The sequence below is a fragment of the Ischnura elegans genome, chromosome 7 (assembly GCF_921293095.1).
Source record: "Ischnura elegans chromosome 7, ioIscEleg1.1, whole genome shotgun sequence".
NCBI lineage: Eukaryota > Metazoa > Arthropoda > Insecta > Odonata > Coenagrionidae > Ischnura > Ischnura elegans.
This window is the reverse complement of record NC_060252.1, coordinates 58,062,162-58,084,222: the sequence shown is the minus strand read 5'-3', so window position 1 is coordinate 58,084,222 and position 22,061 is coordinate 58,062,162. Positions and strand designations below refer to the sequence as shown.

General features: G+C 37.2%; 2 protein-coding genes across 4 annotated transcripts in view; both read left to right on the top strand.

The window, feature by feature from the left end:
- Nucleotides 1–9,626, top strand: part of LOC124162389 (protein bric-a-brac 1-like) — a 54,079-nt gene extending 44,453 nt beyond the window's left edge. For all 3 annotated transcript variants that reach the window (XM_046538909.1, XM_046538910.1, XM_046538907.1), the window contains 3 exons: nucleotides 831–917; nucleotides 2,177–2,234; nucleotides 3,180–9,626. In XM_046538909.1, coding sequence (XP_046394865.1) covers nucleotides 831–917; nucleotides 2,177–2,234; nucleotides 3,180–4,171 — 1,137 coding nt within the window. In that variant the 3' untranslated portion in view covers nucleotides 4,172–9,626. The remainder of the gene's footprint in view (nucleotides 1–830; nucleotides 918–2,176; nucleotides 2,235–3,179) is intronic.
- Nucleotides 9,627–15,330: 5,704 nt separating this feature from the next.
- LOC124162581 (proteasome maturation protein) lies at nucleotides 15,331–21,417 on the top strand. Its single transcript, XM_046539159.1, has 4 exons — nucleotides 15,331–15,480; nucleotides 15,653–15,750; nucleotides 17,726–17,786; nucleotides 20,941–21,417. Exons 1-4 carry the CDS (start codon nucleotides 15,478–15,480, stop codon nucleotides 21,202–21,204), a joined length of 426 nt encoding a protein of 141 aa, XP_046395115.1. The 5' UTR covers nucleotides 15,331–15,477; the 3' UTR covers nucleotides 21,205–21,417.
- Nucleotides 21,418–22,061: the final 644 nt, after the last annotated feature.

Sequence of the window (22,061 nt, the reverse complement as noted above, 5' to 3'; positions counted from 1 at the left end):
ATTCACAGATATAATTTTGCTGGCATAAATGAAGGCATGATTATTATTGCAATTATATCCATGAAACTACCTAAGCCTTGTCCAGTCTATGGCTTTGACCTTTTGTTGTATCCCTTCCTCCATCACATATAGTGTATTTAGACCCAAATTTTGTCAGCATTAAGACCCATTTCGGATTAGTAAAAAATAGGAGTAGCTTTATTTTGGATGGTTTAAAAATCATGATCCTCATTGAAACTTGAAAAATATTTTCAAAGTGTGAGCTTGTATTCCGGTGCTGGCTATAATTTAAAAGTATGCAATTTAGTGACTTAAAATTTTAATCTATCTTGAATACTAACCTACCATTGTTCTGTTGTGAACTCTACAGCAAAGATTTCTCTGATTAATGAGAGCTTATACTAAGTAATAAGTCATGGTGACTGTAGTGGTATGGCTAAGCCTGGGTATTTATGATTGAATGCTAAATGAGTGAATATATGAAGGTTATTACTTTTTAACTCTAGCTTATGTAAAGGTTGATAACTACTCCACCCTAAAACTTTGGGTCATGAAAACACAATTAAAATCTATTTCATTTGTCCATATTAATTATTTGAAATTACATCTATAGAGACACAGCCCTCGGAATCCTATAGAATGATGATACCAGATATTAAATTTATACATTATAGTGTTGGTGCATTGTGATATTGTGACCTTTGCGATATTGATGGGTATTTTTTCATATGCTGCTGCTGAAGTCTGTCTTAGAAAGTAATGTTTTTTATTTTGAAATTGCTCCATTTTTGACATGGCTTAATTTTTATGAAATCCTCTTTTTTTTACAGATAATGAAATACGAACAGTCCTATGATGATGATCACTCTCCCTATACCAACATCTCAAATGCTGATGATGAGGCCTACAATGACAAGGTAAAAAACATTTATTCCCTCACCAACAACACCCCTAAAAACTTGTGTGAAAGGATTAAAAGTTAGGGACTAAAAGTATCCACTTTACACTAGAAAAAATCGTAATTCTGTTCAATTGCCGAATATAAAAATGTGTTGCATTATGGAAATTTATCACGAGGCAAAGTTACTGAAAATGTTCATAAATACATGTTTTTAAAACTTAATTCTTTGGAAAATTAGTAATAGGACTACCTAGTCTCGTCAAGACCCTTAAATTTTCTCCAAATTTTCATAACCTCCCAAACCTCCGCCTCTGTTGGGAGGTTACCCCTCAGGCCCCAAACCTAGCATCTCACCTTGTCTCCATCCTGGATCCACTTGTTTACACCTACCAAATTCTTCTCATTAATTTCGAGTTTAGGTCTGATTGAATGACCCCATTTTGTTTCTACATATTTATAAGATTGCACTAATTATCAAGTGCTACAGTCTTTCATCTTGTGATAACTTTGCTCAAGTTTCTGAAACTATGATTTCTAAAGCAAACATCATAATCAATTTGCTTGTTCTGTCAATAATTCCTAAAGAATCTGCAAATGTAATTCCCGGCGTGTTAATGTAAAATTGCAATAACTTACCCTCATGATCCAAGATATTCATTTCATTGTTATAAGTTAACTTTTTGTCTGCCATTTGTGGTGATATCATCTGCATTTTCAAATGATAACCGTAAATTTATATTTTTCTATAGTTGTATGGACTTTCTTTTTGTCTCTTTGGGAAATATTTGATGGGTGGCATTCTGTACTTAAGTCGGTGCAAAATATTTTTTTTGTCTCACAAGCTTTAATGGCTGCTTAGTACCATTAATTCATCTAATTTCTCCTCATAAAATGCTTTTTCTAGTTCTCTCAATCCAAATTATTCTAGTGTAAGATGCAAAAAAATTATTTTCATTGTTTATCTGTTATATGAGTTGAAATTAAAAAATTATACTATCGTACAAATTTATATATGTTTTGCATTTCAACGTGAAAAAATTCCCTGAAGTCATGCCACAAACTGTTGATTTCCATTAAGTATATTAGCTTTTTCATTTTTAATTATAAGCATGTAATCTAGCAGAGAATATCTCTGAATCTGGGTTATAAGGGATCGTTTGTAAGGGTAAAAGTATGTATAACAAGTATATGTTTCAGAAAATTCTTGTGGCTTTATTGTTAATATTGAAAGAGTTCTAAGATTTATTATTAAATTATTCATTATTCTTTCCTCAGAAAAACGTGATGATGCTGCCTGGGTCCACTCAGCCTACATTCTCTGGGGAAATGAAAGGTTGGTACTTGATACTTAATAAGATTGTATCTTCTTTCTTTGCACATGAATTAAAATTAGCACATGCATGAGATGTAATCTTGGTTGCATAAGTGTTAGGATAGTTCTTTTACTCTTGGTGTAACATTATCATAAAATAAACTTAATAATATACATGATTTTTCATAGGTAAAAAAATTAAATAGGATTAGAATTCAAGTTTTGGTTTTCTATGGAATTGAGAATAGAGCTTGGTCTTTTACCTAAATTAAGCTATTAATATACTGAAAGTAATTACTCAGAGAATAAATTTGAATTACAAAAGAGTGCTCTGATATTCATATTCTGAATCTCAGTTTGAGCTTGGAGCTCAAGAGTGGCAGCAAAAGATAAAGGGAAAATTACAGTCCTTCCTCGTTGAAATCAGATAAAATCAGGATGGTATTTTCAAATTAATATAATGACAGCTGAAGCATGGGCATACCCAACGAGGGGCAGGAGGGGGCAGCTGTCCCCCCCTAGAAGCAAAAATCGCAAATGTTCTTAAGGAAAATAATACTTTTTCAAGCAAATAATTTGAAAAACTAACAAAGAGCTGTTACAGTTTCCTTAAAATTTTGATTTCATTCACCTTTTTCATGCTTAAATCTTACCTACAACTTGAACAACCATGGCCTGCCCCCCCCCCCCCCCCCAGTTTTGATCCTGGTTACGCCCTTAAGCTGAATTGAAATATTTTGGTTAGAACAATTGCAAAATTTTATTATAATCATTTTTCCATTTACAGCCAACAAATATGATGTTCTCTTAAGCTTAATAATAGTGAAAAGTTCTGGCATTAGACTTCTCATATCTCCCATATATTAATTTATTGTGTCTGAAAATCAAGTGCTACTAGTTGAAGGTGTGATTTTGCTGTCCAAGGTCTTTTTCAATATCTGAATTAAATGAAATATTTTGTTTAAGGAATTTCATCAGGAATTGCAACCTATGTTCCAACCCAGAAACCAGAGTGGAAACGCTACAAGCAATACACACGCAGTGACATCATGTCAGCCATTGAAGCCGTCAGGACTGGGATGAGTGCCCTCCAGGCAGCACGCAAGTATGGCGTACCCTCTCGCACCCTCTACGACAAAGTGAAAAAGCTAGGAATCACCACCAGTCGACCCTTCAAGAGATCCAGCGCCCCCATGTCTCATCACCAAGGCGGTAACAGTAACGAGTCCCTTAGTAAATCCACTACCCCAACACCACCCCCATCTTCCCAGCAATCTCAGCAGCCTCCTCCATCCACCACGCCCAACTCCTCGCCAAACGAGGGCGACCCTGAGACGCCTCCCGGAGGCGGGCACGAGGGCTCTGGGGACGGGGGCAGTCCGGTGGATGGAGGCATGGACGAGAGCCACTCACCACAGCTCCACAGAATGTCCAGCCACCCTCACCTCCACTTTGCTCACGCTCCGTCGCACCATGCCCAACAACGCCATTCCTCCACTCCCCCTCCCACACCCAACACTACCAATGCCACCTCATCCCGCCCGCCTAGCCACCACCATCCCTCCCGCACTCCTCCCATGGAGGTAGTCAACGATGTGCCGGAGCCGAGGGGATCCGTCGTCACGGCAGTGCCGCGGCATGTTGAAGACGGGGACATGAACGACGTGGGTCGGCCTATTTCGCGCGAGGGAGTCGGTCCATCGTGCATGTCAAGCCCTCCGCCTGGTGCCTATCACAGTGGCGACATCAAGGGCGAGAACGAGGAAGAGGAAGGTGAGGAGGGGGGAGAGGATGAGGTGGAGGACCTCTCGGTGGGCAATCGCCACAGGGAGGTCGGTTCGGTGGTGGCCTTTGTGCCGGGGGAAACTCGGCGTGAAGGTGTGGTTGTGAAGGCTGAACGAATGGAGGAAGGCCGCGTGGGAGGCCCTGGCGGGAAGAATGAGGAGGTGTTAGACTGAAAGTGATGTGGGCCAAGCTATTTTTGCTACCTTGGGTTGACAGCATTTGAATGTGCGGCTTGTTATGCCCATCCCTCTTTCACTTCCAACAAATGCCCTGCAAAACTTGACTGCACCTGAATTAGGCCTTTGGCTCCTGTTATTTTCGTAGTGCAGTCTTGATCCCGATTCTCGATCCCCAGTTTCATTGCCAAATGGCAAACACTCTCATTGCAAACCAGCTCCAGCCAAATATTCTTTTAGCAAATTGTCATGTTGTTATCTTATTAAGTTTTCTACCAGTTTTATCACTTTTTAAATCTTATCCGTTATAGTTTTGCTCTGATACATGAAGGAAAAAGTCAATATGGCATTAACTAGCCATGATAATGGCTCTATGTTTGTCCTTTGCATGGGGCATATTCACTAGCTTCCTAAGGGACCAAACTGCTTATGATCATTGAGGATATTTGATGCCAATGATTAATTGTTCCTTGGGGAACTATTATAAGACTGAAATACTTTTAGATTTAGGTGTGTATTGGACATTGATTGTTCCACTGTAAGCTCCTTACAGTTGTAAAGAGGAGTTCTGTGATGACAGAGACTGACAGCAGCGTACCTCTTCGCTGCTTTTTCTAAAAGACTTTGGTAAAGATGATAAGGAATGATAAAGATATTTAGAGGCTATCTCTGATGCGACAGCAGTAATTTCTTTGATGAAGAGTTAGTTTCTTCGTAGGAGAATAGATTCAAAATGCCAAATATAAAGAGAGGTCATTAGACGCAGCACTTGGGAGTATTTTGCCTAAAATTCTGCTGGGAAAGGGATGAGGTTTTCAAAGAAAATCATGATGCCAGAGATTTTTCTAAGAAAATAGTAATGGAGAGGAAGATGAACGTTCGCTGATTTTACGGAGAAGTAATATTTTGAGAGACTCAAGAAGCTTGAGAGAATGCTGCTATAAGCGGAGGCATTCTCTTTCTTTATGCTTTTATATAAACAAAAAATTTTTACTTATGTTGTACTCTCCTTGCATTTTAATGTAGGTGTTGCTTGAAGAAAGTGAAGGATTTTTCTAGAAAAGGTAATTAAATATGAATATATATTATATATATATCTCTCTGATAATGGGGATGGCCTCCGTTTTGTAATGAGAGGGTAAGAGTTTTTGTTTAGTTGCATAGCCATGATGCATTTGATGTCACTGATGTCAGCATCTTAACAAACAATATCACCGTAGCATAGAAGACATCACTGGTGAAGAGTATATAGGTACTTCATTTTGAAATTTTAATGCACGCCTTACATTCTCATTTTATTTACTTCTTCTAACACAAAAATAGCAATCAAAATATCATGTTAATCACCTGTTGTCTCATTGTTGACTATCTACAGCAAAAATAACCCAGCCGTTGTTCGCCTACTTCAGGCATCATGTTATATTCATAAGATTTTTAATTATTTTTACTCCATACCTGTGATTACTTGACTGATTTTTTTTAAGGAAAATAAGGCTCATTGAATGGGTATTTACAATTTATTCATATACCTTTGACAAAGAGTACAGACTGATTTTATGATCCATATTTTATTGAACAATACTCTAGTCAATGAGGCATAATTCATTGTTCACACAACTGAGTGACCTGGTGGATTTCCGATCCAATGCATTTTTAACACATACTACCTCTTGCAACACAAAGATGCAATTAAATTTTATTTTGGATTTTCAACTAATGATTCTTGTATTTTACCGTTTGCACATCATGAAGAGTCAAATGTTCACCATAGTTATGTTAACATTATTTTAGAAGTTATATATTTCTATTATGTACAAACTTCAATATTTAATCTTTTTTGTCCTTAAAACTTACTTTAGCATTTGTAAACATTGAACAAAAGACTGAATCACTCACAATTATCTTGTTAATTGTTCCCAGAATGAGGATGAGTGTTAATGGTTTGATGCCTTATCCTTAACACAGAGGAGAATGTTTTCTTATGAGTAACATTTTCCCCAGCTTTCTGGCCGTTGCAATACTTGCTTGTAAATAGAGACACATAATCATATCCCTAGGATATGATTGGGCTAAACAGGTGAGGTTCTGTGATTCAGCCATGGAAATATGTTAGTCTCAGCTCTGAAAAAAATGTTGCATTTTTATGAGGCTTTGTGACAGTGTTGGTGTTAAAGTTAACAGAGTTTAGTTAGAATTTGTTAGAAATATATATTATAAATAATGTGCCTTGGAATTGGTCATGGTTACATTATTAGACATATGGACATTCCACTTAGCTATAATTTTTACAGATTGGAACATTTTAGTTAAGCGGCGTAGATAACATTGAAATTGTAAAAAATGTACTTCATTGGCGGATAATAGAATAACACACGTGTGATGTGACTGTTTGGAGCTAAAATTTTGGTGCAAGGTCTGGTTTTCTTAGAATGTAAGTACTTCGAATAGGAACTCATAGTAAGCTAGGTGTGAGATGAGGAACAGAAAGTGTATGGGACGGAATGATATTGGACATTACTCTCCATTTCTGACCATCGACCCCATAGAAGCTCTTTAAGATTTCTAACCTCCATTATTTTGTGACTAAGTCAGATTAAACCGTCATGGGGTCATCCAGATTACAGGTTGAGAATAAAACCCCCTGATGGTTTTTATAATCTATCAAGATGATTGCTAAAGTTTTTTTTTCTTTCCAAATTGGTAAAAACTTGGAATTTTCATTTGTATCATAGCATTGACTACCCATAATTTTTAGGTAGTTCTTTAAGAGTTCTTACATTCTTTGTGAACCAGAAATAAGTGTGTGGTTGCTGATGCATGAAAAATTTACACGTTAAAAGTAACAACTTTCTACCTCCAGTCCTAAGTTGAGGAATATCGATACGTGTTTTGTGGTTAATGCCATAATAATTGCATATTTAAATTCCGAGAGTGCATACAACTTAGAATCGCCCAAATGAACCTAAAACCTCCTTGAACACTCATGTCGGAATTTGTCTTAAAGAGGGCAACTGGAAAGATAGTGCGTACCCATGTATTTTTTTGTAATTATCTTGTCCCCATAATCTACTAACAATTTTAGTTTGTGCTGAATACATTCATTGTGCATTATACTGTTTTAAGAATATGTATGCATTTATATACACACACGTCTTTATATATAATTACTAATTTTTATACATATATATTTTACTTATATATACTTTATTTGTCATCCATGTTTGGTAATTCAGTTGTTAAACTTAAGTCATGAAACTTCCTAAATTTCATGCATGTATTTACATTTTTAAAGACTGATTTATAATTAGTTCAAAATGTTTTGTTTTGCTCCAGATGTAAATCCACTTGTATAACATTGCTCGAAGGTGATATATTCCCTTTGAGCTGTGCCTTCTCATATGAGTATGTACTGCACTAGTTCCACTGAGGTGCATACTTATTCGGGTGGTTTTGAAACATATTTGAGTTTATGTAGAACTTATGCCACATTAAGACTGACTTGTATTAGTTAAATGTTTCATTGTGGACATTCTATTGCCAACTTTTGCTTGTGATTGGTGAGTGAATAGTCAGACAGATGGTCAGGTGAATGACAAATTCAAATGATTACTCTGCAAATTATGAGTGCCTTTTTAATTTGTACTCTAGATCTTCTGCTCTTAGTAAATGCTATTTATCTTTTTAATTTTATTGAATGTAAGTGTTATCTGTTTGATCATGTAATTTTCTATGCATATGAAGGATATAACCAACCATTCTAATGCCATTGCATTCAATCAGCCGGAGGCAAAACATTCAGAGAAGTTCCTTAAGCAAAAATATGACTCAAATAAATAATCCATGTGCTTATTTGAACTACCTCAGTAAATTTCATACTAAGTATATTACATGTACCTCAGGAGGAAAAGAAATGTATTGGTAAAATGTAAATAGGTCATTTTTGTTAGGATTTAGATGTTTAAAATGTATTTCTAAAATGTACATTAAGATTAATCATCTTTAAATATGGAAATGGCTAACTTGGCTATTTTCAGATACTGTATTCGAGCTATTGGCAAAAACACATTCTTGTTTGAATCCAGCACAAAAGTATGTATTTCAGTTTCGGCGTTGTCTAAGATTCATGTTCAGATACCACAATTGCCTTAGGATTAGGAGGACTATAAACCAGTTGATAATATTTTGCTGCCGTTGCAAATGCATCAAATTTTTTTTACCAAATTCATGCATTTATTTTTCATTGTTGTATCATTAGTTTTGCCATTTAAAGTAGTACGAGAGTAACCACACCGTTCAAATGCTCCATTTCTATTCTTGATACCAAGTTTTGGATTTCCAGGCAAATTTTTAAACTTGGAGTAAGCTGAATTGATATAAGGTTTGTTTCTAACATTAATGATTCCAATAGTATCAAAAATAGAGATCAACATAAAAATGTTATTTTTTGGAATATTTTTTGTTTCTTTATATTCCTGTGATAAAGAGGTATTTGAATATTTCCTATTGTTGAGAAAAATGACTCTTGATTCATCGGAATATTTCATCAATTTCGTTTTGTTCCTCATATATGCCTTACGGTATATTCCTCAGGGCATTACAAAAGACTGCTTTTACACTGATGTAATAAACCAAGAATACTACCTCAGCAACCAAGTAATAATTTTATAGTTACTTTGGGGAATGCTTCAATATATTAAATGGATGCCTCTGATATATTTCATGCACACAATATTACAGATTTTATGATAAAAGATATTTTATTGAAAATCTCTGAATGATGACTAAGTCTTGTGACAGAGGTCTTATAGTTTGCAACGTAAGCATGAATTTTTCAGTGGGGAATTTGTATTTTAATGGTGTCACTTTGTCTGCCATTTGTTTCATGTTGCTGCTTTTAAAGTGGTAACTGATAACATAGTCGCTGCATCCAGACAATGACGACAAGGTATATCTTTTATGACCAGTAATTTTCACTGCAATTAAGTTGCCAAAATTTTACCCTCGGACTGAGTTGCAACTGCTTATAAACAGATATTTCATAATATTTCTCAAAAGTTTTCCATGGATTCAAATGCTAAGTTCTTAATGGTTTTATGGGATAAATTAATTTTTATTGCCATGTACTACCATTCAAATGTCTGGATGCAGCCACATGTTTGTTGTTTGAAAATTTTTGGAGATTAATTATTCATTGTGTTTACTTCCACTTGTCTCTGTGAACTTTGTTAATGGTTCTTTTGTTACTTTAAAACATTTTTATGATTGTTTGATTTCATTACCTGGTGATTTAGTGATTAACAGTCAAACTGATTTATTGGGAAAAAAACATGTATCAAAAATTTTATAAGTGCTACTTGGAGGAAGGCTGATATTTTTATTATTATTGTAGAAGATTATAAATCTTGCACTGCACTGTGTAATGTGAAATAAATTTCTACTTTTCTCCTCTGAAGTTGTTTTCTGACTTACTTTCCTTAATTTCGCTTCAAAGGGAGGGAGAGGACTGGCTGGGAAAGGTCAGGGGCAGCTTAAAGCTGTTGTTTTTGGGAGGGGAAGGGTACATTACTTTGGCCTTAATGCCTTGGTGGAAATAGGGGATAATTTAGGGGGCAGGTCACATGGGGTCATGAATTTTATCAAAAATTATAATTTTTATTAGCTGAATAGTTTTTCTATGGTGGCAAAGGAGTAATGGGAGTGATTTAATGCTGAATGCTGGGGTCTGATATTCATAAACAAGGGAATTTTAGGTATTCATTAGTTATTTTTAAACACAGTTTGATAAAACTAGAGAAATAGAAGGTAAAATTAACATATTAGCTTTTGTTACCAGATGCCTTCTTAGCAGAAGCAGGTGCATTTGACTTCCAAGCTAATGATGCCAAAACAAATACATATTCGAAATTAGAAAGAGAGGCAGAGCCAGCAAGTCAATGTTGGATGTAAGAGGTGACAAATTAACCATGAAAGAATAGTTCAAGTACCAAGGAATTTTTATAATTAGCCAAAATAAAATGGAACAGGAAATACAAGCAAAACTAATTATGTATAGCCAAAAATTACCATTAGAGTCTATTAAAATTATTGAAGAGCAATCTTCTATCAAGAAATACAAAAGATGAGATATACAAAAGTAATATCCAACCAGTTCTTTTGCATGGAGCAGAAGTTTGGACTCCGACGAAACACACAGAAAAAGTCGACAACATTCGAAAACATAATATTAACACGTTGCGTACGGATGGCGAGAATTCTCGTAATTTTTTACCCGAACATTCCGGACGGATGACGAAGATTCTCGTCACTTAGGCGCATCAACCTAAACAACTTTAAAGTGTACAATACATATTCGCTTGCCCGTTCGGATCGTTCGGGAAAAAAATGACGAGAATTCTCGCCATCCGTACGCAACGTGTTAAGAAGAATTTATGGACCAACACATGTAGCAGAGAGGTGGAAAGCTAAAAAGAACATAGTAATACTAGAATTATTCATAAGGCCAATATTGTGGCTGTGGTAAGAAGCAGAGACGATCAGATGGCTTGGTCATATTAGAAGAGGAGAAGATAACAGAATTATAAAAACTGAGTGGAGAGGACATCCAAAGGGAAAGTGCCCAAGGAGACCAAGAATAAGACAGGATGACCACGAATATCTACTCATTAGATGTCGTGAAGATATCTAAGAGATGTTGTAATATGGATCTCAGTGTCCACTGTTAGACATCGCTACGATGTTGCTGTGTGGATCCTTTGGATATTCGGCAGATATCCATATAACGTTAAATGGATTAACATGAATATCATATTTTAACGCCGACATGTTGCCTGGATGTTATTGGGATACTATGTATATGATATGCTTGCATTAATCAAAGGAGTATTTTAGAGAGCAGTAAAGCCACACTCATAGTTAAAGCTTTTTTATTCCATTAACCTTGAAAAATGGTAATAATACCATACTTTCCAGTGTACAGGAATTCAATGATGAGTTTTCCTCATGCCATATATACTTAACATTTCCACGAAATAAATTCTGAAATTGTTCATAGATGAATAACAAACCACTCCCCACATCCAAATGTTTGAGCCTGAATGTACGAAGGAATAAGACTTGGGCCATCTGAACTAAGGCGTGTTTTGCAATTTGAATTGCAAACCAGTTAAGTTAGATACCTACTAATTTGTAACTTAACATGTGTACAAAAACAGGTAGTTGTGCATGAGTTGACTGAAACACAACTGATTTGAAATCCACCTGGTTTCATCCTATGGGGATTACAGATTCCGAAAGGATATCAGTCGTATGGAACAAAAACTATTTTCAAGCTTTGTATTCGATATTTCACTATGTCTATGCTTTAAAATGTAGAATCAAAGGAGCATGATGGCCTAGAAAATAGATCATTAGGTTACAGAGCTACTGGGTTCAAATCGGACTGAAGTATAGGCGGGATGAGCTACAGCCAATACTGTATTGATTATAGGTGTATTTCCAGCATATTAATACTATATTAAAACAAGTGATTGATCTGCAATCAGCCTCACTCATGGACAAAAAGAGATCATTAACAGTTGAGACACCAATTTTACTAGTGTCACGAGTACACATAGTAGGCAACTAACATTGTAATTCAATCAACTCGTGTGCAGGTGGTCCAAATCTAAAATGCACATTACCCTTTCTAGACCATGGAGTTCTCTCTTTAGCATGACTGAGCCAGGCCCGTGCTGGACCCCTTTTTAGGGCGTTGGACGGCCATACCCAGAAGGCGCCAGCACTATGCAGGGGGAGGACTAACAGGGAGCGCTGAAGATTTCCAGGCTGGAGGGTGCACCGGGATATATACCGGTGTCCTGGCAGCCCAGCAAGGGCCTGGACTGAGCCCAAAGAGAATTTTCCGTCCCCTCCATAAGGAGCATTTTTGCAGGGCATTTGTTAAGAAGGGTCTTGCGGATAATTTATTTATTTATTTATTATGTTTAATGTTCGCCCAACATATACATAATCATAGGGTGAACAATACAAGAATATAACTACAAAAAAATTGAAAATAAATTGGTCACAGCCACAAAATAGTAACAATCACGATAACAAATGCTGAAAAATATTAACTAAATACTATCACAGTCGCGAAACATATTCTTAACATCTTTTACAAAGCAGTATTTCTTTTAATACAAGTCTAGATCGTTGAAATTTTTGTTGTATAGTACACAATAATCACATACTCTCAGCACCAACCCTTTTTGACCCTTCCTAGCGGGGACTCCGCATTATCTTGGACTCCGTAGGTAGTCAGGCTCCCTCTTTTCGGGGTTTATAACCCTACCAGCGGCATTAGTTCGCGGTCAATCATGCTTTGTTTACATGAATTAGCTATATGGATAACTGTTGCTTGCACGTAAATTGCAGACTTCGAATTGAATTCCTTGTTTTATTCCAAGAATTGTTAAATTATTTGAATGAAGCTCTACCGTCAATATTAATGCATTTAGTGCAGCAGTAATTTCTATGTTGATGTATATACTGAAATCGATATATAAGTTAACATTTATCGTAGAATTTCATTTAAAATTGTAAACACTGCTCAAAAGTTAAAGAATTCAATTCTTAGTTTATATTTTCTGAGAAAGGAACTAATATTTATTTTGGAAACTGACTGAATGAACAATTGAATGACCGCAGTCCCTAACCACAAAGAGGGGTAGACAAGGGGTCCGGCTACCTCCTCCAGGATTTCGAGGGTAAGGCCTAAGTCCCGCTTTGTTGGTCCCGAAAATAAGACTTGCAAACCCATGACCGTCATAAATGGGGGAGAGCAACGAAACATATATTTTCGGCATTCGTTCGCCTCCATAGAAAAATCTCAGACAAAAATTTGCTGCTTTCATCTCCCTGGTGAAGAAAGTCCTGCCCCATATTTTCATCATTCATAGCAAAAAGGTTAACCCTCAGCATGCGGGAAAGTTTTTATAGGATTTGCACACTGACTAAGGCATATACCCAACATTTTTATTGCTTCCCAGATATCTTGCACTTGGGCACTTTCCTTCTGTTTGATACAGCGAGTTCTGTTTTTGTCTTGCTTGTGGGAGTGTATGCGGTGAATGGAGCGATCATCAGCCTCCCCTCTATCCCCTCTCGCTACCAAGCGATGAAGTGACTGGTTGGGCCAAGCAGTGGCAAAGCTAGGAATTTTGTTCAAGGGGCCCAAAACCAGGGGGGGAAAATTTTTAAAACAGCGTACCTAGTAGAGGGTTTTAAACTAACTTTAACACTTTTCTTAAAGGAATAAACTGCATTTTTCAAAGAAATCTTTTGTATATTCATGATTTTGAAATAATTTGTTTTCTTCCATAAAGAAATGTGAATGTGTTTTTTTTTTTTTGGGGTGTCCGGACCCCCTGGACCCGCCTCGCCTCGGTACGCCACTGGAGCAAAGCCGCTCTCTCTCTCTTTTTGCCATCAGCAGAGCACTTCTCTCTCTCCAGCCGATCAACTCGGATGATCTACCTCATTGCTTTTCTTCACGGTGACAGGCTTGTACAACAACTGCTGCCGTATCATCTCCCTGATCAGCGCTGGTCCTTCGACGGATCATTAAATATTGTATATTAATATTTTTTGTATTAAACCCAATTATGTTGAAAATGTGGTTTATTTCTGCCACTCCCTCACCATAAAGACTGCTAAGGGGCTTAATTCTACCAGACCAGCCCTCGTGGCAGGGGGTGCCTCCTGCACAGGAGGTCTCTTCTGCACCGGCTTGCATTTAAAATCGTGAACTCCCACAGCCCACAGGTAATGATGAGGAAAGCACAAAATTTAAACTGAGAAGTACAAAGTATTTATTATAAATAAGTACTTGAGATCTAGATTTCAACAGTACTTTTGGGATGTAGAACAGCTGACTGAAGAGAGATGTAATTGTCATCGATATACAATGGTAATGGTCGTTGTATGACAGCAATCTTGAACATATGGTTATTCATACGATAGAAAAGTCTACCACTTACTACCTTAATTTATGCTTGAACTCAATGGTGGATCCGGAGAGGGACTAGGGGAAGCTACAGCCTCCCCTTGGGTATCGAATTTACACAAGATAAAATGGTAATTTTTGTTTGGACCCCCACTACTCCTGGGAGGTTACCCCCACATGATCCTCCAATATAACCCCCTTGTCCTATCCTGAATCCAGCGCTGCACAAACTCATAAAAATTCTAGGATTATGTAAAAATACCTTTGCAGACGCAGTTATTCACAATGAAATATAGACATTATCGTGGAGATTACACACAATATATAGCATTAAGTTTGAGCAGAATCTTTCCAATAACTTTATAAACTGTTATTTTAACAATAGAGTGAATAATAAAAAAAAACATGTATATATGTACTCACTGCAAAGGATAGCTTTTATATTTCAAGTTTTTAAGATCTCCAGGCCCCACTATGTATCAGAACTTTTATTCTCATATGAGAACCTGTAGGTGGCCCCATATATGGCCCAATTAGAAATGGAGAGAGTTAGAGCATTAGAATAAATATAAAGATAGATGAAATACTGGAGAGAAAGGATAAACGTAGTTTACTTTATACTAATTTCAAAATAGCAAGATAGAAAGGGGTCAGACGAGGAACTAGGCCACAGAAGAGACGGCTACAAGATGTGGAGGATGATTTGAAGCAATGACAGTCACAAAATAGAGGGATAAAGTTAGAAGAAGACCTAAATTGAGGAAAATATATTTATGGAGGAAGACTTGGACCATACCGGGCTGAAGAGCTGCAGATGCAATCTGTGATGGTCAAGGAGGTTCGAATATTCCAACCTCCTTGGTGATGATGAATAACCCGCCAATAAAAACAAATGAAATGAAGTATTTCAAGGAAAGTTTATGCAAAGAGAAAATTTTTGAAAAAAAAATAACACGATCAAGTTTTACCTGAAATCAACAGTGGAGCCATGAAAATGGCAATACCGTCTATTATATGTCTTTCTCTTATTTTTATTAATAAATTTCATCTATACTGGGGATTGATAAATATTTTTAAACATTTAATTTATTTTTCTTCAAGGGAAAATCTGATGAAAATCTTTCCTACCACAGTTGAATATCTTAAATAAAACTCCCGTGATCTCAAGCGTCTTTTGTTTCATGAGAGCATCGAAATGCGCAAGAATCGCATTACTTGCAAACTTGTAAACCTTCCATAGAACCCGGTGACATCAGATATATTTGACTGTTGTTTTGTGGCTAATTTATTTAGTTGTGTTATTAAGTATTAACTAAAAATGGTAAGCAATAACCATATTTGCACTCGGTAAAATATATTTTTCTAAGGTTTCAATTCCTTGTCAATGAACGAGAGGCGTATTGTTGGTGATTGACTCGTAAACGATGCATTTTCATCAATGATGCTGAAACGAATTGTAATATTCACTATTTACTTTTGGTTTAATCTTTCAGAACGTGGGATTTAATTCAGCTAGGCCCAAAGCTGGCAATGCGGGACATCCCTTTGGCAAAGACGACAATTACGGAGTTGAGAATATTATGACATACGGGTGAGGTTACTGTGTATTCCCTTTATATTGGAAAGTCCACTATTTTTTGTGATCATGTTTATGATTTTCATGTGATGCTTAAGAGACCAATTAAGTTTCAAATGAATTAATGCGTATTCATTTCAACTTCGGTTACCTTAATTAGCGTGATAGTGTACTTAGTGGCGTAACGAATGAAGGTAGAATTGGTTGCAGAGGTCCTTCATAATAACTATGTCGGAAACAGTTGGTATTAATTGTGCGTAGAACCTAAATGAAATGGCTTGTTTAGAAAATGCCTGGAGTTTGGCTTCACCCTGGTTGAACTACCCTTTCATGAAGTATGCATCATGTTACTGAGTCCAATCGTCATTATGCATTCTTCATTATATCCTTCATTCTATCAAAGTTTTAATCTTTCACTCTCCCATTAGTACACACACTATAAACCATCTCTATCAGTTTTCTCTTGTGTCCCAAGTTATTTAGCACTTCTTAATTCCTCGCTCTCTTTCCATCTTTTTCACCTCCTCCATTATGCAAATCTAACCCCATCGTCAAATCTGTTTAGCCTCATGTCATCCTCAACATCCAAATTTATACAGTGTTGGACTCTATAAGAGATTTTTGCTCACCTTATCTTAAAGCACAAATGCAATGGTCGTCCTGGTAACTTTTTTACATAAAGAAATGCCTTATTGTGCATTGCAGTTGACTCCGTAAAAGATATCACCATGGCTAGTCCCGGTATAGTAAAATAAGAAATGCCTTCTTTGCCAATTGTATTCTCTCCCAGTTGTCCTTGCTTATGTGTCCATTTTCTGCTGTGCGTCACAAATCATTTCAGTTTACTTTCTTGTTAAGCCTCAGGTTCATTGCCATTGAAAGCTTAAGAAACACTTGTGACTTTAGTCTTTTTGTGACTAGGCTGCATGTGGTATTTCTTGCTATATTTAAATTTAATACTCTCTATATACCAAATAAATTGTATATGATGAATACACTAATGGTGGGTAGCGAATCGCAATCAGTGCCATTTGTTTTCTTTGATGAAGGAAACCACCCTATTGAAGTTAGGATTGTGCCTAAGTACATCATAGAGCATCACTCAAAAGTAAATCGGCAGCTCATAAAGAGCTACCCCATGGAGCTCAATTCTCATCAACATTATGAGAAATTTTTGTATGGTGGAAGTGGTTACGAAATAAGGAGAGGTAAGTGGAGTCGGTGGTTGGTGGGGCAGCAGAATTGGGGTTGTGGAAAAAGTGGGAAGAGGAGAGTGTCAAAGAGCTATAGAGGCTTTAGTAGGTGAGGTAAGATGCTAGTTGAATGGTAATACTTCCTCATTTTATGGTCTTATGCATCGGCTGGGATTATTTCATCAACTGAGGTAAACACAACAAAATGGTAAGTTCTCTGCAGATTATATGACTGAGAACTTTTGGTGTGGTAAAGAGCTTGATAAAGTGATGCATTATTTTTGGATGTATATGGTAACCAAGCCCCATCATCACGAGTGGATATCAGTCTGCTAATTTTATTCAGCCCAAGTGATAGAGGTTAAAAATCTCTTAACTCTACTTCTACAGTTTCAGAAATCATCTTCAAGTTTGTCACGTTAGTGATTTTATATCATTGAACAAGTTGTGGTTACCCTGATCTTAATGCATGTTACAAGTCCCCCCACACTGTTTGTTACCCTCACTTCCCACCTCTCTACTTAGCACGTCTTATGTCAAAACCACTGCCAAGGTATGAGATATTATCATGCGATGTTGATGTGCTTTAGGCAAGTTCCGAGCGGTGGCTCTTCAGGAGCTGCCTGTTTACTTCTGTACTTTTTTTGACTGTGCATAAGTTTGTCAAATGAATTGGCATTTGCCAGCCCTGATGAGACCATAGACTGATGTGTTGGTTGACAGTTAAGAATATGTGATACTGATTGTCTGAGAGAATAATTATAATTATGGCCATTTTCTTTGGGTGTGTATTTTAGATTGGCAGCTGCCAGGCCTCCTGCTAAGCCATGCCATCCCCTGGAAGTGTCTGAGAAAACTGTAAGTAACTAAATATTTGTACTCCTATGCATTTAGTGCTGGGGTCGTTTAAGTATATGTAAGCTCTCCTTGGGTAGGGAGAGGTTACGCATTTGCTCGCTTATGGGTTTTGGCAAATGCTTTTTTTCATACATGTGGAGGAGGGATCAAAAATGGAAAAAAACTAAATGCTCCAACATTACATTTTTTCACATGTATTTGAATTCGTGCCTTTGAATATTAATGCCTTAAAGTGGAAGAGCGAGCAATGTCTATAGGACATTGTCACAGACATATTAAATGTTGCAGAAAGTATCAGACTAATCATACAAAAATGCCTACACACTCAGAAAGTTTTCATCTTGGCATTAACTATTGAAGAAAGATAAAACACACTCAGCTTTGTGGTTAAGGAGGGTTCTTGTAAAAGTGCACATGTATTGTTATTGCTGTGTATCCAACACAGTTAATATGTATGTTACCACCAGTGTTAAATATGTAACAATAACGATTCATCTCTCGGAGACTTATTTTTAGACTAAGGTAAAACTGATAGATTAGGTGCATTAATAAAGCAAAATCTTATTTTATTTATATAAAAGGTTATTATAAAAGGTTATTTTCTCACACGGTGTTTTGGTAGTATTTCATTTAAATTCAAAAAGAAAAAATCTTGCCATATTTTGTATTGGAGACTTTAGCCCATTATCTATTTGAAAATTGAATAAAGTGAGTACTTAATTATCCAAAGGATGTGATTATTCAACCTGGTCATTGTTAATCCCAAGGTTGAAATATTAGCCACTGTGCAGTCCTTGACTTTGATGAAAACCCTGGAAGAGTCAATCAGAACATAGGCAAAATATATTTTCACATTTGGAACAAATATTGCAACTTCCTCTTTTTTTTTTTAGATTTTCTTTTGAATATCTTTGCGTCTGTGAGGCAGGCCCAAGTTTATTCGGGAGATTGGGGAGGTCACGTGACTTCTTGAAAACAAACCAAAATTCAATAGGAAGAGACTAGACTCCTGGAAATTCAATCACTTTTAAACCTCTGTGGTGGATCATTCGTGAGTACACCACGGAGAGACACCTAACCGGACAGAGATCAGGACCCAAGGGGGGTCCTCTGAGGGTTACAACACACCGGGGCCGGGACCCTGTTACTTAACTGATGTGCCCGCGCTCCCGGGGAGGGGTTTGGAATGGAAGGAAAAAGGAAAGAGGCGCCACCGTGATAGCCCAACAATGCCTCAGGGATAGGGAGGGAAGGGAGGGACGGGGTATACCCTTGCTGCTATAGAAGTGACCAGGCCCCACTAAATAGTGAAACCCGGCATCAGCCATTAATGTGCCAACGATTTTGGAGGATTTTCCTATACATTAGGAAAGCCCATCGATCAAATCTTTGGATACCTATACCGGATAGAGAGTTTGAGGGTTCTAGGTGAACCCTTTGAAGGATACAATGCACCGGGGCTGGGAACGAAGCCAGTGGCTTTTACGCCCAGACACCCGGGGAGGGGAAGGAAAAAGGATAGAGGCGCCGCCGCGATGGGAGCCCGCCGACGCCTCTGGGAAGGGAAAGGTACGGTAGGGATGGGACGAGGGAAAAACACCCCAACGCTATAGAAGCGAAGGGGGCCCTACTATTAGTGAAACCAAGCATAAGCAATTAATATTCTACCAATTCTAGTAGATTTTCCTATGAGGAAGAAAAATCTATCGATCGAATCGGTAGATACCGATACCGGACACTCGGATTCAATAAATCATTCATTGTGACTGCATGCCGTGAGTGGAACAACATTGACTTACTGCTATGTAAATCATCCTCACTCGCCTACTTCAAAAGGGCACTGCACGTAAAACTTCTTTGAGAACAACAACGAGACATGTAACATCATGGGAACAGTAGGAAAAATTCAACACTTATCTCCTCCAGCTTCATCTAATTTTCTTTTTCTTTCTAGGTACTGGGTGACATTTCTTTGTAATTTCTTGTATTTTTAGATACCCATGTTTACATTAGCTCTTTCTCAGTAGGTTTTCGCAGGTTTTTAACGACACCCTCTTGTGTGGGCATTTTCCTGCAGTGGGTTTTTTCCGATAAGGACATTATCCTTAGGTTTTTCCTACGTTTGCTCACATTTGTTTACACTTGGTAATTGGTAACTTTGTTAACTTATAATTTTGTTTGTTGATTGAAAAGCGTACTTCTGTCTCTCTTCGTGTAATTTTTCTGCATGTAATTTCATGAGCAACTTGAAAATGTATTCAACTGCAAAAGTTTAATGTTTGACGAGGGATTAGATGGAAGATTGGACTTTCTAGTCCCAATCTTGCACAATAAAGACGAATTATTGTTGTTGTTATTATTATTACTAATTTAGAGAAATGTCAAAAAAAATTCTTTGTGGCGACTCCCTGCAATAAGTCTGCCTGGGTGGCAACTAGAGTTCATTTCAAATATCTCTGTGACTGAGAGTCGGGCCCAAGTGTATTGGGGTGTGAGGGTGAAGGGCATGTGACTTCCTGAAAACTGTCCAAATGACAATAGGTGGGGGCTAGCCTCTGGGAAATTCAATTGCTTTTAGACCTCTGTGGTGTAAGCTTCGTGAGTAAACTAGCTGTGTTGCCAAGTGGTAGGAGAGTTTGTGACACAATCTTGATCATGCAATGGCAAAAACTTTTGAGAAACATGGCAACGCTTGCATCCCTATCTCACATCCCTAGTGTTGCAGCTCCCACTTCCTGCCGCCCATAACATTCTGCGCTTGCATGACTAGGTCAGTCGCAAATATATTTGTAAAAGATCATATTTTTTCAGTTGAACCACCGTTTATTTTTTCAGTTTCACAACCACCTACAGTATTGGTGACCACTTGATACCTTCATATATCATTCACTTGTATAAACATTCTCCTGTGTTGCCAAGTGGGAAGAGAGTTTTTGAAACACTCTTTTGTTTCCATTCACGGGCTAAGTCTTTTGAGGAAACATGGCAATCCCTGTCTCTCAATCTCTCTCTTCCCAGCTTGCATGACTGGCCAGTCGTATAGATATTAGAAAAGGATCATAGTTTTCATCATTTTTAGTTTCTATTATTACCAAAGCCAGTATGTTTCCGTCTTGTACGGTATGTTCAGTTAAATTGTCTCGTTTTCTTGCAGTACCTTGCCAGAAAGGAGGTAATAGACTTCAACATTCTAAGGAATACTCAAGGTCTACATGCCCCCCTGCGGCTTCAGATGGAACGGAAGGCTGTTTCCAGAGTTGGACGTCTTCCATTTTTGCCTAGCTCCAGGCCATCTCTTGATGTTCTCCTTGGTAGGGATGAAGAAATTGGCTTTGAAGACATTCTGAATACCTGTGAATTTCGGGAAGTTGCAGGCCAACCACATGCAGTTGTTGAAAAACAAATGGGTATCTTATAGACAATCAAGTTCTTGTTTTCCCATTCATTGATAAGTAATTACTATATGTTACAGGATTCGTGTTTACTGTGGCTTAATTGAGTATTCGACCTTTCACATTTGTGCAGTAAACATTTCAAATTTAAGTTTTTTGTTCTGTGAAAAGTGTGAGGCAAGTATGGAGACATGGTTTTATTCCATTGTACCAATCTGGTAATAAAATTTTTTCTTAAATTTTTGTTGCTATTGATGCATGTGCAATGAAATAATTCTTCATGGAGAGAAAAATCGTCATTTTATTCTGTGTAGTTATAGTTGTACCAGGATATTATATGTGCTTGTCTTATCATTAGTGGAAGGAATGAAATTTCAGGATTGACTTTAAGGGGCCATTAACGAAAGAAGATGATAGGAGCAAATATTTTTATTCTTATCATATTTACTAAGTTTTAACCCTTTTACTGCCACTGGGCCGATAAATCAGCCCTAGCTGGTTGAGCGAAAACTGCCAGGGGCCGATATATGGGACTGACTTATTTGCATTTTTTTTTCGTGATTGTGGCCTTTTCAACAGTTTTAATTTAAGTAAATCCCCATAATCTATTTATGGTTATAAGATATAAATATATCTTAAGTATTGGGAAAAAATCTGGATGTATTAAATAAAATTAAGTAGCTGAAATTTTTAAAATCTGAAATGTTGCAAATTCTGGTAAATAGCCTTGGCAGTCTTCGCACATCCCACCCAAAATGGGCTGGCAGTAAAAGGGTTAAGTACCTGGGTCACTGGTATGGTGAACCAGTACTCTAAACACTGCAGTAATGAAACACGTCACCTATTTACTTGATAAACTCTATTATGTCCGTTGTCGTGTCCC

Bases quoted from the DNA above. Each gene is read 5' to 3' on its own strand.
- LOC124162581 (XM_046539159.1), top strand. The intron at 15,751-17,725 runs GTGAGGTTACTG...TGTGTATTTTAG, and splicing joins GAGAATATTATGACATACGG to ATTGGCAGCTGCCAGGCCTC. The intron at 17,787-20,940 runs GTAAGTAACTAA...GTTTTCTTGCAG, and splicing joins TGGAAGTGTCTGAGAAAACT to TACCTTGCCAGAAAGGAGGT.